The sequence below is a fragment of the Dipodomys ordii genome, unplaced genomic scaffold (genome assembly GCF_000151885.1).
Source record: "Dipodomys ordii isolate 6190 unplaced genomic scaffold, Dord_2.0 Scaffold50, whole genome shotgun sequence".
Classification (NCBI taxonomy): Eukaryota; Metazoa; Chordata; class Mammalia; order Rodentia; family Heteromyidae; genus Dipodomys; species Dipodomys ordii.
In genome coordinates this window covers 5216394-5234848 of record NW_012267266.1, presented here as the reverse complement: position 1 = coordinate 5234848, position 18455 = coordinate 5216394, and the positions used below count along the sequence as shown (strand labels likewise).

Below are 18455 nucleotides of genomic sequence, written 5' to 3'. Positions count from 1 at the left end.
AACTCTGGGCCTGGGCGCTGTCCCTCAGCTCTTCAGCTCAAGGCTAGCGCTCTACCACTTGAGCCACAGCGCCACTTCTGGCTTTTTTCTTTCTTATGTGGTGCTGAGGAATCGAACCCAGGGCCTCATGCATGCAAGGCAAGCGCTCTACCAGTGAGCCACCTTCCCAGCCCCCAGAATAGAAATTCTTTCATAAACACACCAGCTTGTGCGTCTCAACAGCCCTTCCCTCAGAGCCCAGGCCCAGCCTCCCATTCCCCAGCCGAGGCTTGCCCTCCACACCTGGTTTGAGCATTTTCAGCTTGCTGAGATTCATCTTCCAGGGCTTGCCGGTCACTGTGTCATCATAGGGAGAGACATCCAACTCATAGTCACCTAGAAAAAGAAAGGAAGGAGGAATACCAAAATGCTAAGGACCAGGGTGAGGCAGCAGCTTGAGGGGCTCAGGCTGCTGGGTCAGACCTCAAAGCACCATGGAACAAAGACAAAGCACAGCCTTGCTAGCTAATTAGCTGCAAGCTGTGCAGAAATGATAACAAAAAATACAGAGGCATATATGTACAGTTTGTGCCTGAAGAATAAATTGATGAGACTATAAATTGATGAGGTACTGTAACAGGTACTTAAAATGCTTTTGCTTTTTTAAAAAGTTTATAATGTACTTTGAAAAAAAAGTTTAGGAGTAAGGCACCAATGGCTCAAGCCTATAATCCTAGCTACTCAGGAGGCTGAGATATGAGGATCGAGGTTCAAAGCCAGCCCAGGCATAAAAGTCTGTGAGACTCTTCTCTCCAATAAATCACTCAGAAAACCGGAAGTGGTGCTGTGGCTCAAGTGGCAGAGTGCTAGCCTTGAGCTGAAGAGCTCAGGGACAGTGCCCAGGCCCAGAGTTCAAGCCCCACGACCGACAAAATAAAGTTTAGAGCTGGGAATGTGGCTTGATGGTTGAGTGCTTGCCTAGCATATGAAGCCCTGGGTTCGATTCCTCAGTACCACATAAACAGAAAAAGCCAGAAGTGGCACTGTGGCTCAAGTGGTAGGTACAGTGCTAGCCTTGAACAAAAGAAGCTCAGGAGGTAGGCACCAGTGGCTCACGCCTGTAATCCTAGCTACTCAGGAGGCTGAGATCTGAGGATCGCAGTTCAAAGCCAGCCAAGGCAGAAAAGTCTGTGAGACTCATATCTCCAGTTAACCACTAGAAAACTGCAAATGGCACTGTAGCTCAAGAGGTAGAGCACTGGCCTTGAGTTGAAGAGATCAGGGACAGCACCCAGGCCCAGAGTTCAATCCCCCCCCCCCAACAACAAAAAAAGAAGCTCAGGGACAGTGTCTAGGCTCTGAGTTCAAGCCCCAGGAATGGCAAAAAAAAAAAAAAAAGTTTAAAATGCTTTTGCTGAGGGCACTGGAGGCTCATGCCTGTAATCATAGCTACTTAGGAGGCTGAGATTTGATCATCACAGTTCAAGGTTAGCCTGGGCAGGAAAGTCAGTGAAAATCGACCTCCAATTAACTCCTCCCCCCAGAAAAGCCAGAAGTGGAGCTGTGGCTCAGCTCAGGGACAATTCCTACGCCCTAAATTCAAGTCCCAGGACCAGCACACAGACACACACAATAAAAAGCTGAGTGAGAGCATGGGACACAGAGTTCAACCCTCAGTACCAGAACACACACACCCACACCCACCCACACCCACACCCACACCCACACCCACACACACACACACACACACACACACACATGAAATGCTTTTGCTAAAAAGCACTGACTCCTTACTTGGGCCTACAAATCAACTGAAAGAAAGAAATGCATGGCATTCTTGACTCCATTTTTGTATCTGTCTTGGTTCTAAGCCATTCCTTCATCTTGCTACTTCCTTGAAATCTAGGATGGACAGGACAGGACTTATCTCTAATATCTTTTTTTTTTTTTTTTGGTCATGGGGCTTGACCTCTGGGCCTGAGCGCTGTCCCTCAGCTCTCCAGCTCAAGGCCAGCACTCTACCACTTGAGCTACAGTGCACTTCCGGTTTTCTGGTGGTTTATTGGAGATAAGAGTTTCACGGACTTTCCTGCCTGGGCTGGCTTTGAACCTCGACCCTCAGATCCCAACCTCCTAAGTAGCTAGGATTACATGCGTGAGCCACCCACTCCCATCTTCTAATATCTTTTTGTTGTTGTTGTTGTTTTTGTTGGTTGTAGGGCTTAAACTCTGGGCCTGGGTGCTGTCCCTCAGCTCTTTAGCTCAAGGCTAGCGCTCTACCACTTGAGCCACAGCACCAAGTCTGGCTTTTTCTATTTATGTGGTGTTGAGGAATCGAACCCAGGGCCTCATGCATGCAAGGCAAGCACTCTACCACTAAGCCACCTTCCCAGCCCAATCTTTATACCCAGAGATGAGGAAACTGCCCCCAAGGGAGGACAGCAGAACCTCCTCAGGACAAACTATAAGCCAGGCAACATTGACTTGCTTAACCTGATGACCTTGTTGCTCCCATCCAGTGATAATAATGATAAAAACTTCTCCCAGAGTAATGAGATCATGACCAATTAGGCTACACCTGTGGCTGGGACTGTTAACTATGCAGACTTCCCAACCATTAGCCTAGTTATTTTTTTATTTCAAAAAAAAAGATCATGTCTATAGCTAAAGATGCTGAAAATAGGCTGAAGTGCTTACTTCTTACAGTAGAAGCATGTGCTCCTTTTTCTGCCAATATTTAATTCTTCCCCCTACTCCCTAGGTACTATATTTAGTGCCTCAAACTTGCTAAGCTTGCTTGCTTGGCTTGCATTCTGCCCCTTCAGCCATACCTCCAGCCTGGCTTTTTGCTAGTTATTTTAGAGATGGAGTCTAATGAACTTTCTGCTTTGACTGGCCTCAAACTGTAGTCTTCCAGGTTTCAGATTTTTGAGTAGCTAAAATTATAGACATGAGCCAGACTAATATTTAACTCTTGGTTTGGCATGTTGGAGTGAATGGGCAGACATGACATGTAGAAAATATAGAGTTTGAGTCTGGGATTTAAAACTCCAATTTTAGTACCATTTGTTAGGCACATTATATTCTGGACACTGTGGTGTAAGTGTGTATGTGTGTGTTTATATATATTTATATATGTTTCTATATGTGAATATACATGAAGATAGGTGAATAGATACATATGTACATTATCTACTTTTATTGTCCTGGATGCCTTTGGTTGATAATAAAGCAAGGTTGAGTGATGTTAAGTGGCTTGCTAAGGTTCACACAAGCTAATAAGAAGGGGAGTTATATGCAGGGAGCAAGGCTCAAGTATTTGCCTAGCAAGTACAAGGCTCTAAGTTCAAACCCCAGTACTGCCAAAAAGGAAAGAAGAGCTGGGATGTGAAATCTAGACTATCTAATCCAGAGACTTTGCTCCTAATTACTAGACAAATTACCCTGAGGGCATTCAAACAGACCAGGGGACTCTGTCTTCTATTCTCTTAGAAATGGATGGTGGTAGATTCTGCTCCAGTCTTGTCTACTTGGCTATAAAGATACTGAGCAAATCAGAGAAAGGGAAATGAGGTCAGCTGCCGGATTGAACATAACAAGAAAAACAGAAGCCAGGCACTGGTGGCTCATACTTACAATCTTAGCTATTTAGGAGGCTGAGATCTGAGGATCCCCATTCAAAGCCAGCCTGGGCAGAAAAGTCCATGAGACTCTTATCTCCAATTAGCCGTGAAAATGCTGGAAGCAGAGCTGCAGTTCAAGTGGTAGAGCACCAGCCTTGGGTGAAAAACTAAGAGATAGCTCCCAGTTCAAGCCTCAGTACCAGCAGAGAGAGAGAGACAGAGACAGAGAGACAGAGCCAGAGAGAGACAGAGAGCCAGACAGAGACAGGGAGACAGAGAGAGAGAGAGAGAGGAGAGAGAGGAAGAGAAGAGAAAGAAGAGAAGAAAAGGGAAGAGAAGGGAAGAGAAAAAGAAAGAATGATTTTTACTGTAAATGTGTCACTCATTCTCTCTTTATGTGTGTCTGTGTGTGTGTGTGCTAGTAGTGGGGCTTGAATTCAGGGTCTCTAGCTCTTGCTTAGCTTTTTCTGTTTGATGCTGGCAGTCTACCCTTGAGCTACACATCCACTTCTGACTTTTTGGTGGTTAATTGAGGATAAGAGTCTCTTGGATTTTTCTGTCTGGGCTGGGAGACAGGACTACAGATCTTGGTCTCTGAGTAGCTAGGACTGTAGGCATGAGCAACTGGTACCCAGTTAAGAGGATTTTACAGGGCTGGGAAGGTGGCTCAGGGGTAGAGCACTTGCCTTGCATGCTCCAGGACCTGGGTTCGATTCCTCAGCACCACATAAGCAAAAAGCCAGAAGTGGCGCTGTGGCTCAAGTGGTAGAGCTCTAGCCTTGAGCTGAAGAGCTGAGGGACAGCGCCCAGGCCCAGAGTTCAGGCCCCACGACCGGACCCCCCCCAAAAAAAAGAGGATTTTACAGAGTCTTATCAAATTACTGCATGCTTTATATGCATGGTAGGTGCATATGAGTGGAACTTCTGAGGAGAAGTTTAAGAACCATAATAGGATTCTGCTGTTACTCTTTTCCCTCTGCCAGCCTGTATTCTCTAATGAAGACAACAGGTAGAAGAGAGATAAAGCTAACTCTTGGAAGTCTATTACAGGCCTGTAACATGAACAAGAAATATATACTTTTTGGCCTGGGGTGGCTTTGAACCATGATCCTCAAATCTCAGCCTCCTGAGTAACTAGGATTATAGAAGTGAGCCACCAGTGTTTAGCTAAGAAATATATATTTGTTGTTAAAAGCAGAGATTTTGAGGTGGGTTAGTGGTAACTACAGCTTAACATTGCAAATTCTTATTTAAAAATACAGTTGTATGGGCTGGCAATGTGACTTAGTGGAGAGTGCTTGCCTAGCATGCACGAAGCCCTGGGTTCGATTCCTCAGTACCACATAAACAGAAAAAGCTAGTCCTAGTGCTGTAGCTCAAGTGGTAGAGTACTAGCCTTGAGCAAAAGAAGCTCAAGGACAGTGTCTAGGCCTTGAGTTCAAGCCCCAGGACTGGCTCAAAAAAAAAAAAAAAACAATTATAGAGCTAGGAGTAATTCAGAGTCCTTGCAGAGCATGGGAAAGTTTATCCCCTGCACTGAAAAAATAATGCACTTGGAAGAAGATAAAAGAAATTAGTACCTAGATTGATTGTCTTTTATTTTGTTTTTGTTTATTTGTGGTACTAGAGCTTCAACTCAGGGCCTTGGTACCATCCTGTAGCTTTGTCTGCTTGAGGCCAAGGCTCTACTTCCAGCTGTTTTGTTTTGTTTTGTTTTTGTAGGTCAGGGCTTGAACTCTGGGCTTGGGCTCTGTCCCTGTGCTCTTTAGCTTAAGGCAAGTGCTCTACTGCTTGAGCCACAGTGCCATTTCTGGTTTTCTGGTGGTTTATTGGAGATAAGAGTCTCATGGACTTTCCTGCCCCGGCTGGCTTTGAACCGTGATCCTTAGATCTCAGCCTCCTGAATAGCTAGGATTACAGGCGTGAGCCACCAGCACCTGGCTCCAGCTGTTTTATTGTTAATAGGAGGTAAGAATTTCATGGGCTTCTCTGCCTGTGCTGGCTTTGAACTGAAATTCTCAGATTTCAGTTTTCTGAATAGCTAGAACTATAGGCATGAGCTTCAGCTAGTAGGTTGTTATAGTAAAACCAACAATCACAAAAAAAAAGTCTAAATGTGTTACATTACTTTGGGACTGGGCAGTAAATAATAAAGAAGCTATGACGGGGGGAGGGGAGAGGGGGCTGGGTAAATGGCAGTCCCATTAGACAGTGGCAAAATATTAGGTAAGATTGTTGCCTGTAATGCCTTTGAAAGAAGATGACTATTTTTTGTTTCCATTTCCTGATAAATATTATCTTATATGGTTAGATGCACATGAGCATTGCGTCTAAGTGTTCTTCTAAGAACATGGAAAATGATATATATTGAATGTTTGTTCTTTAAGGGGAAGAAGCAGAGAACAACTAGTACATTTTGATTGCTTTTGCTGGCGTTTGGCAAAGTACTAAAAGATAAAACCCACCAGATAATGGCTAGTTTGTCCCCAGGTTGATGGAGCATGCCTGTAGTCCCAGCTACTTGGGAAGCTGAGGCAAGGGGTTTGCTTGAGCCCAGGAATTGGAGACTAGCTTAGGCAATATAGTAAGACCCCTATCTTGAACAACAGAACTACAAAAGCATAATAATTGGCTAGTTGGCAAGTAGGGAGGAGACAAAATGAATCCAGAAATCCCAAACTTGTAAGATTAAGAGGCAAAACTGTTTCTCTTATTCAAAAAGTAAAAGATAAAACTGAAAAATGCTTTGAGTGATAAGGTTGTTGATTCCACCTCGGGAAAAGACCACAAGGCTATTTTGCTGTTTGTGGAGATCTCTCAATTGATTAAGAATTGTGTGCAGTAAATCATTCCAGTAGAACAAGTAAACTCAGAGGAAAAAACGATTAAAGTAGAGACTCTCCCACTGAGGTCTGATAAGGGCAAGGACCTTCTAATTAGAAAGAGACACATCTTGAATTGTGAGAAAGGCTCCAGGCATACAAGATGACAGAATTCAGAGATATAAAAGGCAATTTATGTTTTTAAGTGAGTTGTACTACTAAGAGCTACCCGTATGGATTAAAAGAGACTACTGTAGACTGAAAATGCCCTGGCATTCCTGAGGCAGGAAGCAGCCTAAGAATGCTGTTCAGTCCCTGAGGAGGTTATAGTCTCCAATGTCCTTTGTAAATGTGACCAAAGAGAATAATGGAAAAGCAAGAACCTCCCAAAAGGGATGGGTCAAGAGCCCTAGAGAGCAACAGATAGGGCAACTCGGCTGATAGAGAGTAAAATCAGGGCCTTATTAAAGAACAATCCAGAGGGAAAAGGGCCCTTGTAATATCTGCCTACCAAGATTTCAGAACTGTTGCAGTCTCAGCTCCCGAGCCTGTGCTGTGTAGGAACCTTCTCAATAAAGTTGCTTCTTTGTTAACAAAAAAAAAGGGGGGTGGGCTGGGAAGGTGGCTCAGTGGTAGAGCGCTTGCCTTGCATGCATGAGGACCTGGGTTCAATTCCTCAGCACCCACCTAAGCAAAAAGAAAAAAGCTGGAAGTGGTACTGTGACTCAAGTGGTAGAGCGCTAGCCTTGAGCTGAAGAGCTGAGGGACAGCACCGAGGCCCAGAGTTCAGGCCCGATGGCCGGACCCAAAAAAAAATAAAAAAATAAAAAATAAAAGGATTTCAGAACTGCTGTCAATCAGTGTCTCCTGTGTGCTTCCTACTCCTCCTCTTTCTGAGAGTGTTCCTTGAGGCTATCCTGACCCTATTTTATTACTGTACACTGAGTACAGAATGTAGAGAATGCAGATGTGTGGTCTTTCCAATATATAAGTTTCTGATAGGAGCCACATCCAGCTTGACATAGAAACTATCATAAGATCTTAGAGCTATAGTTTGATGTGTTTTGGTAGAACCTTTAGGGCATCTCCCTTATGGAAGGGAGAAAAATGACTGTTTTGCCTAAGGAGTAGACTATGGTAGCTTGTATTATTGTTCCCAAATATACTCACACCTGTAATCCTAGCTCCTCAGGAGGCTGAGATCTGAGGATCGAGGTTCAAAGCCAGCCCAGGCAGGAAAGTCCGTGAGACTCTTATCTCCAGTAAAACCACTAGAAAACCGGAAGTGGTGCTGTGGCTCAAGTGGTAGAACGCTAGCCTTGAGCTGAAGAGCTGAGGGATAGTGCCCAGGCCCAGAGTTCAAGCCCCACAACCAACAACAAAAAAACCCCAAAACCAAATATTCTTTGTCCTTCCTGTAAGATTATATATCTTCATACATCATCACATGATTTTTTTTGTCTCCCTGTGGGAGTGGACTTCTCTCAGTGGTATCAATCTAGGAAATTTAATTTGCTCTGGCTATGGTATGTATAAAGTAGTGTTTATATCATCTGGCCTGAGGTTTTTATTTATTTATTTTTGGCCCAAGACTGGGACTCAAACTCTATACCTGACACTTTTGCTCATTGGTTGGCACTCTACCAACTGATCCACACCAGCAATCCCAGGGAAGGAAGAGGGGAAGAGGATGGAGGAGAAGGGAAAGAAGAGGGTTGTGTGTGTTGCAAGAGCCAACAAGGATACTAATTCTTCCCTCCATCTCTCTTTCTTTCTTTCTTTCTTTTTTTTTGGTTGGTCGTGGGGCTTGAACTCTGTCCTGGGCGCTGTCCCTGTGCTCTTCAGCTCAAGGCAAGCACTCTACCACTTGAGCCACAGCACCACTTCCAGTTTTTGAGTGGTTTATTGGAGAAAAGAGTCTCACGGACTTTCCTGCCTGGGCTGGCTTCGAACCTCGATCATCAGATCTCAGCCTCCTGAGTAGCTAGGATTACAGGCATGAGCCACCAGCGCCCAGCTATTCCCTCCATCTCTTTATTTTTTTTTTTGGTCCAGTCGTGGGGCCTGAACTCTGGGCCTGGGCGCTGTCCCTCAGCTCTTCAGCTCAAGGCTAGCGCTCTACCACTAGAGCCACAGCGCCACTTCTGGCTTTTTTCTTTTTGCTTATGTGGTGCTGAGGAATTGAACCCAGGGACTCAGGCATGCAAGGCAAGCGCTACCACTGAGCCACCTTCCCAGCCCTCCCTCCATCTCTTAATTGATACAGAACTTCATTATCATCCCTGTTAGAATCTACTATTGGACGGGCTGGAAAAGTGGCTCAGTGGTAGAGCGCTTGCCTTGCAAACCTGAGGCCCTGGGTTCGATTCCTCAGCACCACATAAGAAAGAAAAAAGCCAGAAGTGGCGCTGTGGCTCAAGTGGTAGAGCGCTAGCCTTGAGCTGAAGAGCTGAGGGACAGCGCCCAGGCCCAGAGTTCAGGCCCCATGACCGGCCCCCCCCCCCAAAAAAAAAGAATTTCTATTCTGTCAGGTGACTGAAGAAGCCCTGGGTCAGTATGGCAGTCTGAGCTGTGGTATGTAGGTCTGCTCTCATTGGAGTCATCAAAAGCAGTAATTATTAGGGAAGCATCCAAAGAGAACCCATTAGGGCCCTCTGGGCCTTCGGAAAGGTATGGTAGGAGGGGCAGTAGAAAAAAATGTACTAAAATGGATTATTTACTCACATTCAAGGCAGCCAGAAAGTAGCTTTTTTTTTTTTTTTTGTCCCTGAAGACTAGGAAATTGCTTGTTTTCAACCATTTTAATGGGATGGGTGAGGTGCTAGGCAGAGAAAAATACTGAGACCGTGACTTCCCGCAGGGGCGGCTTAGGGTGGGGAGTTAGCAGTCTGCCATGGACTATTATGAGTTTATTTTTCTGTTAGGAAAGTGAAGCTGTGATTTATTGCTTTTAAATTTAATTTTATTGTCAAGGTGATGTAGAGAGGAGTTAGTTACATAGGTAAGGTAGTGAGAACATTGTTATCCCTCCCTCCCTCATTTTGAAGCTGTGATTTGTGTAGGTACATATACACATACCATTTTTGTTGTTTTTTGTTTGTTTGTTTTTGCCAGTCCTGAGGCTTGGACTCAGGGCCTGCGCACTGTCCCTGAGCTTCTTTTGCTCAAGGCTAGCACTCTACCACTTGAGCCCCAGCCCCACTTCTGGCTTTTTCTGTGTATGTGGTACTGAGGAATCGAACCCAGAGCTTCATGTATGCTAGGCAAGCACTCTACCCACTGAACCACATTTCCAGCTCACTGTAACCCCTTTGTACGTTACCCTTACAATAACAATTTTAAATTTTAAAAATACAATCTTCTTAACCCTCCCGAAAAAACAGCAGTCACTACCAATGCAATCTTGTAGTAAGAAATCACCTTAAGGGTATTGGATTTCTAGTATTTGGAATTTGCACAGCACCTCATCTGCCCTGGGTAAGTGTCTTGAAGAGTAAGATTTCATGGCTGTTATTAAAACCAAGATTATGCAAACAGGGGGCCCGGATAGGTGAAACAACTTTGCTGGGGACATAAGTGGGATAAGATTCTAAGAGCTTTAGCAGACTAGACTGCTCCAAAATTTAGACTGTTGGTGTTCTGGGGGAGGAATAGGGATCACACACACACCACCACCACCACTCACCACTCACCCCCCCCAACAAAGATTTCTCAGGATCAAGATAAGATCACTGAGGAAGGTGACCCATAGACCATTTTGGAGCTCTGTCATCATGTGAGGAGCAGTTAACAAAGCTGGGTCCTCTATCAAGATTAAACTACCTAGAAACACAGCTGTGCCCAGAATCCAGGATGTCTACTCATAAGCGTAAGAGGATTTATTGTACTTGAGTCTGATTGTCATGAGCTCCAGGGCAAAGGTAGACTTGACTTAGAAAAGAGAGAACCATGTCTAGAAAGAGAAAAAAAATGATAAAAGGAAGGGAGAGGGCTTCATCCCCTAACTCTCTCCACCTGAACCCCGTCTTTGCTTCCACAGCCGGCCTGGCCTGGCAGAGGGCCAGGTAGGAGGTATTGTGAAGTGCAATATAAATGTTGGAGATTTATTGGCTGCTGCCTCTGAATATGGCCATGCTGATGTGGCCTCTGGGGGGCATTTGCCGATGTAATCAGTGCAGAAAAGAGAGTCATTGAAGCCAGGGGTGTAAATCACCCTTCACAAAGCTAGGAGAGAAAGACATGTGGCCCTAGATAAAGAAGAGAACTGATGTGGCCTTTCTGCCCTCCCCTCCCTTCTCCTGCCCAGGGGGAGCTCGTTCCTGAGCTGTAATGCACTTTAAATGGAGTTTGTGCTTTGTTTTAATCTGTATCTACCCTGCCAGTTTTACAGGAGAGCTGCAAAAGTGAACATCTGGCTATCCAGCTATTGTATGGGGCCTGTTTTCTCCCGGCTCCATGTTAACTCTGTGTACCTTTCCAAAGTCCTTCCTTCTAGTTATGAACCTCTATCTGGGGAACAGATGATGCATACTTTACACTCAGGTAGAGATTTCAAAGAGAACAATGTCTGATTGTTGGGATGCTTAGACCCAAGAACTCAAAAGATACAAGTAGTCACAAACTATTCCTTTATTCCAGGACCAAAACCTGGTAAAGTTCAGGGTTTTTCAAAGTGTACTGCTAACCTATCTAATGCTGACTCCTTGGAATGATCCAAGAATGTAGCAACAGGATTAAGTGGTTGGACTGGGAACAATTCTTAACTTCACCTGTAAGAGGCCATTCTTTGTTGTTATTGTTTTTTTAATTTGTGCTAGTCTTAGGACTTGAACTCAGGGCCCAGATGCTGGTCCTGAGCTTTTTTGACTCAAGGATAACACTCTACCACTCTTGCCACAGCGCCACTTCCAGTTTTCTGGTGGCTATTTGGAGATAAGAGTCTCACAGCCTTTCCTGCTAGGGCTGTCTTTGAACCATGATCTTCAGATCCGAGCCTCCTGAGTAGCTAGGATTATAGGGGTAAGCCACCCCACCTGGCTGAGGCCAGCCTTTTTCTGAGAGTAGATGAGGTGCCTGGAGCATTATTTCTGTCTGGGAACTAGGGTAAAAAGCCTGACATCATTGAACCTTTAATGAGAATTGGTATCCAAGGCTAAGGGAAGGTGGAAGATGCCTCTGCAAATAAATTTGACTCTAAGACTAATATGACAGCCTTCTAGCATGCCCTCTTCCTCATCTTCTGACTGCCAACACCTGCTAGATAAGCAACACTGCTGTTGGGAACCTGTGGATAATGACAAATGATCCAGTCCTTCAAAGATGATGTTATTCAGCCTTCATTCAGCAATGTTTTTTGAGACTGAGAATGGTCAGTTTTGTGTAAAACAATCAAGACAAAAACCCCTTCTTTGGGAGAGCCTTACAATCTACTGGCTGGGGCTCAAAGCCCCTGAATCTTACTGCACTTTCATTTGCAGTGTTGATTTTTCTCCTCTTACAGTCAGACTATATAAACTCTGGCAATGGTAATATAGTGAATAGTTAAATCTACAAGCTTTATTGATTGCTTGGGTTCAAGGTCATTGCTAACATTTGCTAGATGACCTTGAGCAAGTTATTTTTCTGTGCTTTCACTTGTGTGTGTGTGTGTGTGCCTGTCCTGGGGCCTGGTTGCTCTCCCTGAGCTTTGGTTAGCGCCATACCACTTGAGCCACAGCTTCACTTCAGGCATTTTTTTTGTAGTTAACTGGAGATAAGAGTCTCACAGTCTTTCCTGCTGGATTGGCTTCCAACTGTGATCCTCAGATCTCAGCCTCCTAAGTAGCTAGGGTTACAGTCAGGAGGAACCAGCACCCAGCTTGTGCTCCCATTTTTCTTTTTAACCTGTAAAATCTGTAAGAATGTTTCTAGGTACGTTGTAAGGATTAAATAAATCTGCATTGAGCATAGTGTTTAGTACAGCGTCTATAACTTAAGCATTGAATAAAATATCTCCAGTGGCACATAGGAGTTAATTATCCTATGAATTTGACTAGTCCGCCCTCTCTCCCCCGACTTCCATTTGCTGAATATCCCAGGGATCAGAGTACCTGTAGGGATGGAAACATAAATTTTCTTTTCTTTTGAGCTATTGGTACCCAAGACAATCATTTTCTCTTGAAATTCATTTAGCTCTTTGAAGATCTGGTCTTTTATTTCATCAGCCATTTCTCTCAACATTGCTTTCATGAGTTTCTTGGGCATTTTACTTCTTCACTCTTTCAGTCCTTCACTATGTCATTGCTGCCTTTTGAGAATGGAGCTGTTTTTCTTTTTTCATGAGTTGTGTGCTCTTACACTGTGATTTATGCATCTGGGCTCAGGGTTTGTGCAGGCTACTTGTGTAGGTATAGACATCAGTCGTGATAGAGAGTGGTCATGTGAAAGCTTAGAAAAGATTAGGGTTCTGTGGTGGATGTCAGTGTGACCTCATTTCCGATTCCTCGTGGAGCAGTTTTTCTACAATGTAGAGTAGCTGCCAGAGTGAAGTTCCTTTGTTTACTGCTCTGGAGCTGTCAGAGAATGGCGGCTGCTGTGTGCACTACATATTCCTGTTTCATTTTAAGCCTCCAAGCCTCCAATTCTGAGAATCATTTCCTACTTTGTTCATTTCTCTATTGATTGATTGTGCTGATACTGAGACTTGAACTCTGGGCCTCATGTTCTTCTACTTAGGCCACATCTTCACTTCCATTTTTGGAGGTTTAACTAAAAATAAGACTCTCAGATCTGTTGGCCCCAGCTGGCTCTGAAGCTCAATCATCAGATCTCAGCCTACTGAGTAGCTAGCATTAGAAGTGTAAGTCACCAATGCCTGGCCCCAGTACTTTTTTTTTTTTTTTTTAGGTCGGCTGTGGGGCTTGAACTCTGGACCTGGGGCTGCCTCTGAGCCTCTTTGTGCTCAAGGCTAGTTCTCTACCACTTGAACCACAGCACCACTTCTGGGTTTTGAGTGGTTAACTGGAAATGAGAGTCTCACGGACTTTTCTGCCAGATCCTCAGATATCAGCCTCCTGAGTAGCTAGGATTACAGGCATGAGCCACTGGTGCCCAGCTTCCCCATCCATTTTTTTTTTTTTTTTTTGTCGGTCATGGGGCTTGAACTCTGGGCCTGGGCGCTGTCCCTCACTCTTCAGCTCAAGGCCAGCGCTCTACCACTTGAGCTACAGCGCCACTTCCGGTTTTCTGGTGGTTTACTGGAGATAGGAGTCTCACAGTCTCTCCTGCCCAGGCTGGCTTTGAACTGCGATCCTCAGATCTCAGCCTCCTGAGTAGCTAGGATTACAGGCGTGAGCCACCAGCGCCCGGCTCCCCATCCATTTCTTGTTTGGGTTTTTTTTTAACTGTATTTTTTTTTTGTCTTTTCTTTTTTGGTACTGGGGATCGAACCCAGGACGTTGCGCTTGCTAGGCAAGCGCTTTGCCACTGAGCTACATCCCAGCCCTCCCCATCCATTTCTTAAGGACAAGGACTGTGTTACATTTGAATACCTGTGTACTTAGAGTTGTCAATTCCAGATACATATGTTTTAAAGGAATTGGCAGGCTGGGAATGTGGCTTAGTGGGAGAGTACTTGCCTAGCATGCATGAAGCCCTGGGTTCTATTCCTCAGGCCCATATAAACAGAAAGTGGCATTGTGGCTTAAGTGGTAGAGTGCTAGCCTTGAGCAAAAGAAGCTCAGGGGCAGAGAGCCCAGGCCCTGAGCTCAAGCTCCAGGACTGGCCAAAAAAAGGAAAAAAGAATTGGTAAGGTTTCCTTAACATTTGCCTAAACTGGATAAGAAGAGAATACTTTATGCCTCCCACTGTTCCTGTTGATTAATTAGGTACTGAGTTGAAACTGACAACAGATCCAGTTTTTAGACCAAAAGATTTCCATTCTGTATTAGTTGTCCTCATGATGAGAAATAGCAGTCAGTCCAGGGCTACCAATAAGAGCTTCCCCTACAGAACCTCAGACACTCTGGCCTTGGCCTAATCTTCCAAGCACAAGCAACCTTATGACCCTCAATTCCCAAGAACCTACAATTGAGGCCCAAACAGATTTATGCCCAATACATGGCCAATTCTAGACTGGCACACTGTTTTCTGATGAAATTTGGTAACACTAAAACCACAAAGGATTTTGAACCATAATATCTGGCTTTAAACAGCAAGTCTGCCATTGATTATCTGTGTGACTTTAAATTTACTTAATCTCTTTGTTCCTCAATTTCTTTTTTTGGGGGGGGGGTCCGGTCGAGGGGCCTGAACTCTGGGCCTGAGCGCTGTCCCTCAGCTCTTCAGCTCAAGGCTAGCACTTGAGCCACAGCCCTACTTCTGGCTTTTTTCTTTTTGCTTATGTGGTGCTGAGGAATCGAACCCAGGGCCTCAGGCATGCAAAGCAAGCGCTCTACCACTGAGCCAACTTCCCAGCCCTGTTCCTCAATTTCTTTCAAAAGAAATTGTCATGAAAGTCTTGTATGCAGTAAGTAGCTGAAAACGGTTAGCTATAATTATTCTTGAGAATATGAATACAAAATTGTATGATCCCTATAATGAGGATATTATAAGAAACCTATATGGAGTTGGGAGTAGTAGTGGTTCACACTTGCAATCCCAATGGTCAGGAGGTTGATACAAAGATCCTGACTGTGAGATCCATTTTCCTGAGGTACATAATTAAGCCCTAGGGTTGTTTTTTGTTTGTTTTTACAGGGAGGGAGGAGCACATGTGTAGTATTTTCCCCTCAGCCACCTCTACCTAATATAGTTACACCCCCCACCTCCCACCCCTCCTCCCATCCCAGGCTCTGAACTCCAAGGCTTAGCAGGTAGTTTTTATTCTGCCAAGCAGCTGCTTCGGTAGAGACTGCTGGCTCCAGCTAGCTGTCTTAGAGAATACAGCAGCGCCCTCTGCTGTGAGGCATCCATGCAGCACTCTATGGCAAGAAGGTGGAAATTGCAAAACTTTAGTCCAACCAGACTCAGGCAGAGCTGCTGTGTAACTACAACACTCCTTTCTGCTCCCTTCCTGCAGTCCTGCAGACTCCAGAACTATGAAGTTGTTATTTTTGCATACATTCTATTCCAGGCTTCAAAGTGATTCCACCTTTCCCAGTGCAGGGCTACCTGTAGCAACTTAATGCCAGAGAATGACAAATGTAGTCAATCCCTGAGCTACCCTAGGCCAAGTAGGGCATGTACCTTACTACACAGATAAAAGCCTTCTCATTCTAAAGAGCTCCCGGGAAGGAAAGCCAGAGATGTTACTGAAAAAGGTTTTCCTTGAGTTTAGCTGATCTTTGTACTTTTTCTTTCATTCCTATCTTCTTCTTCTTCTTCTTTTTTTTTTTTGTCAGTCGTGGGGCTTGAACTCTGGGCCTGAGTGCTGTCCCTCAGCTCTTCAGCTCAAGGCGAACGCTCTACCACTTGAGCTACAGAACCACTTCCAGTTTTCTGGTGGTTTATTGGAGATAGGAGTCTCACGGTCTTTTCTGCCCGGGCTGGCTTTGAACCGCGATCCTCAGATCTCAGCCTCCTGAGTAGCTGGGATTACAGGCGTGAGCCACCAGCGCCCGGCTCATTCCTATCTTCTTAAATCACAAATCTCCTAAGTCTTACAGTCCTCATAAGATGTAAAATGGAATGGAGAAGTCTGGGAAACAGGAGAAAGTCAAACCCCCAGTACAAACAAGTAAATTATGAGCCCAACTCAGATCTACCATCTACCTCAGAGAATGCTAATCATTTGGTTTTCTGAGACCACACGACACATGGCCCTGAATAGGGAACAATTTTATGTAACCCATACATAACTCATACCAGAGAATGTCTAGAAAAGGAACACTTGGACTACTGCTTAAGAATACACTTTTGTTTTTGTTGTTCTGTAGTTGTTCACAGGGTCTCACTATGTGGATGGCTTTGAACTCCCTAGCCTACTTCAGTCTTACAGGTGTGCAGTACCACAGTTCAAGAATAGTCTGACTTCCCTTAATTCTAGAGCAATAGTTCCCAAACTTCAGCAAGCACCAAAACCACCTGGAAAAGCAGACTTAAAACCTCAACTTTGGAGCCTTAACCTCAGAACTTCTGACTTAAAAGGTAAACTACGGAGATTTACATTTCAAACAAGTTCAAAAGGTGCTGATGTTCCAGGACTGAAAGTATTAAGACTACTACTTTACAGAAAAGCAAGAAGATACATTACTTTTTCTTTCTTTCTTTTTTTGTTGTCGGTCATGGGGCTTGAACTCAGGGCCAAGGTGCTGTCCCAGAGCCTCTTTGTGCTCAAGTTAGCACTTTACCACTTGAGCTACAGCACCACCTCAGGCTTTCTTGAGTAGTTATTGGAGATAAGAGTCTTACTGACATTCCTGACAGGCTGGTTCTGAACCATGATCCTCAGATCTCAGCCTTCTGAGTAGCTAGGATTACAGGCATAAGCTACCAGTGTCCAGCTATAGTTATACTTCTATGTCTAAAAGTCTAATTGTGTGTGTGTGTGTGTGTGTGTGTGTGTGTGTGCGTGCATGCACTCATGAGTGTGCATGTGCATGTGTGCTTCTACAAAGGCTTGAACTCAGGACCTGATCACTGTCCTTTTTGCTTAAGGCTGGTACTCCATCACTTAATCCATTGCTCCAGTTCTGGTTTTTTGGTGGCTAATTGGAGAAAAGAGTTCCACATGTTTTCCTTTACAGGCTGTCTTTGAATTCCCAGATTGCAGCCTCAAGATTTTATTTCTTTTTTCTTTGTAGTGCTGGGGATTGAACCCAGCACTACAAATATAGTGATGGATAGTAGGCAAGCATTTTACAACTGAACAATATTCCCAGACCTTTAAAGGAGTCTAAGTTGGTGATCTAAGAGCAGATGTGGGCCCACAATCACAGTTCTTATTCTGAAATGTTTACTTTTTCATTTTTGTGGGAAAGGAGTAGGGGAGGACAAAGAGCCAGGAGCCTAGAGAGACAAAAAAACTATTTGGCTAGAGAAAAGACAGAAATTGGGAAGAGAAATGCAGGAGTTCCTGAAAGTGACACAAATCTCTACATAATTCAAAGCCACAGCCTTCCAGAGCTAGCTCTCAGATTCAGCTACCAGCCATCAGCTCCCCTGAAACCTAACCAGTCCCTACTCCTGGGATTTCCTTAGTGCAGCAGCTTGCTGTTGTGTGGACATCTTTTTTTTTAAACAATCCTAGGTTACTACAGAGATGATGGCCTCAGGGTCACCACAATGTCTTTTGGTGACTTCTTCATCACCAGTGGCTAAATCACCATCAGGGGTTTACATCCTTCACCAGGAGGGCAATCTGCTCCCGAAGTTGCCGCTCCCCTTCCTGAGCCTTGCTTTGGCTTTGACATCTCAGCAGCTCAGCCTGATGGTCCTGGTGATGCATAGGGCAGTAGCTCTGGGGTTCACACAGCTCCTGAAAGTTAGGTGACAGATTAAGAGATTCCTAGACTCCTGAACTCTACCTATAATGATAATGAAGACACTGTATGATGGTGCTGGCTGTGGCTAAGAAGGAACATCAGTTTCTTCTCAAAAAGCTTTGCAGCCCCAGGAAACTGCTAGCTGAATCTGACTCCCTTGTGCCCAACCTCTCCCATGCCCCCCTCTTTACCATATATTCTGGAAAGAAGTCTCTGTAGCCCCCTTTGAGGATATACAGCTCTGGATAATACAGTGCAGGATACTGGTTCAGAGCCCTGTCCTCTCCTCTCAGGGAACGGCACCTTTAGAGAAAAGGGAGATCAGTGGAAAGAAACAATCTCTTGAATGTCCCCATGAGTCTTCATGGGGAGAGGGAGAAAGAACCGACAATTACTGGGCTGGGAAGGTGGCTCAGTGGTAGAGTGCTTGCCTTGCACGCATGAGGCCCTGGGTTTGATTCCTCAGCACTACCCAAACAGAAAAAGCCAGAAGTGGCACTGTGGCTCAAGTGGTAGAGCGCTCACCTTGAGCTGAAGGGCTGAGGGACAGCGCCCAGGCCCAGAGATCA

At 44.8% G+C, this 18455-nt stretch overlaps 2 protein-coding genes across 2 annotated transcripts in view; both read right to left on the bottom strand.

Moving 5' to 3' along the window:
• Window positions 1–12667, bottom strand: part of Gfra3 (GDNF family receptor alpha 3) — a 24369-nt gene extending 11702 nt beyond the window's left edge. The window contains exons 1-2 of the mRNA XM_013020313.1: window positions 12514–12667; window positions 283–375 (exon numbers count right to left, since the gene is read on the bottom strand). Of these exons, the coding sequence (XP_012875767.1) occupies window positions 283–375; window positions 12514–12667 (247 nt within the window). The remainder of the gene's footprint in view (window positions 1–282; window positions 376–12513) is intronic.
• Window positions 12668–17187: 4520 nt separating this feature from the next.
• Window positions 17188–18455, bottom strand: part of Cdc25c (cell division cycle 25C) — a 42969-nt gene continuing 41701 nt past the window's right edge. The window contains exons 8-9 of the mRNA XM_013020312.1: window positions 18078–18189; window positions 17188–17879 (exon numbers count right to left, since the gene is read on the bottom strand). Of these exons, the coding sequence (XP_012875766.1) occupies window positions 17730–17879; window positions 18078–18189 (262 nt within the window). The 3' untranslated portion in view covers window positions 17188–17729. The remainder of the gene's footprint in view (window positions 17880–18077; window positions 18190–18455) is intronic.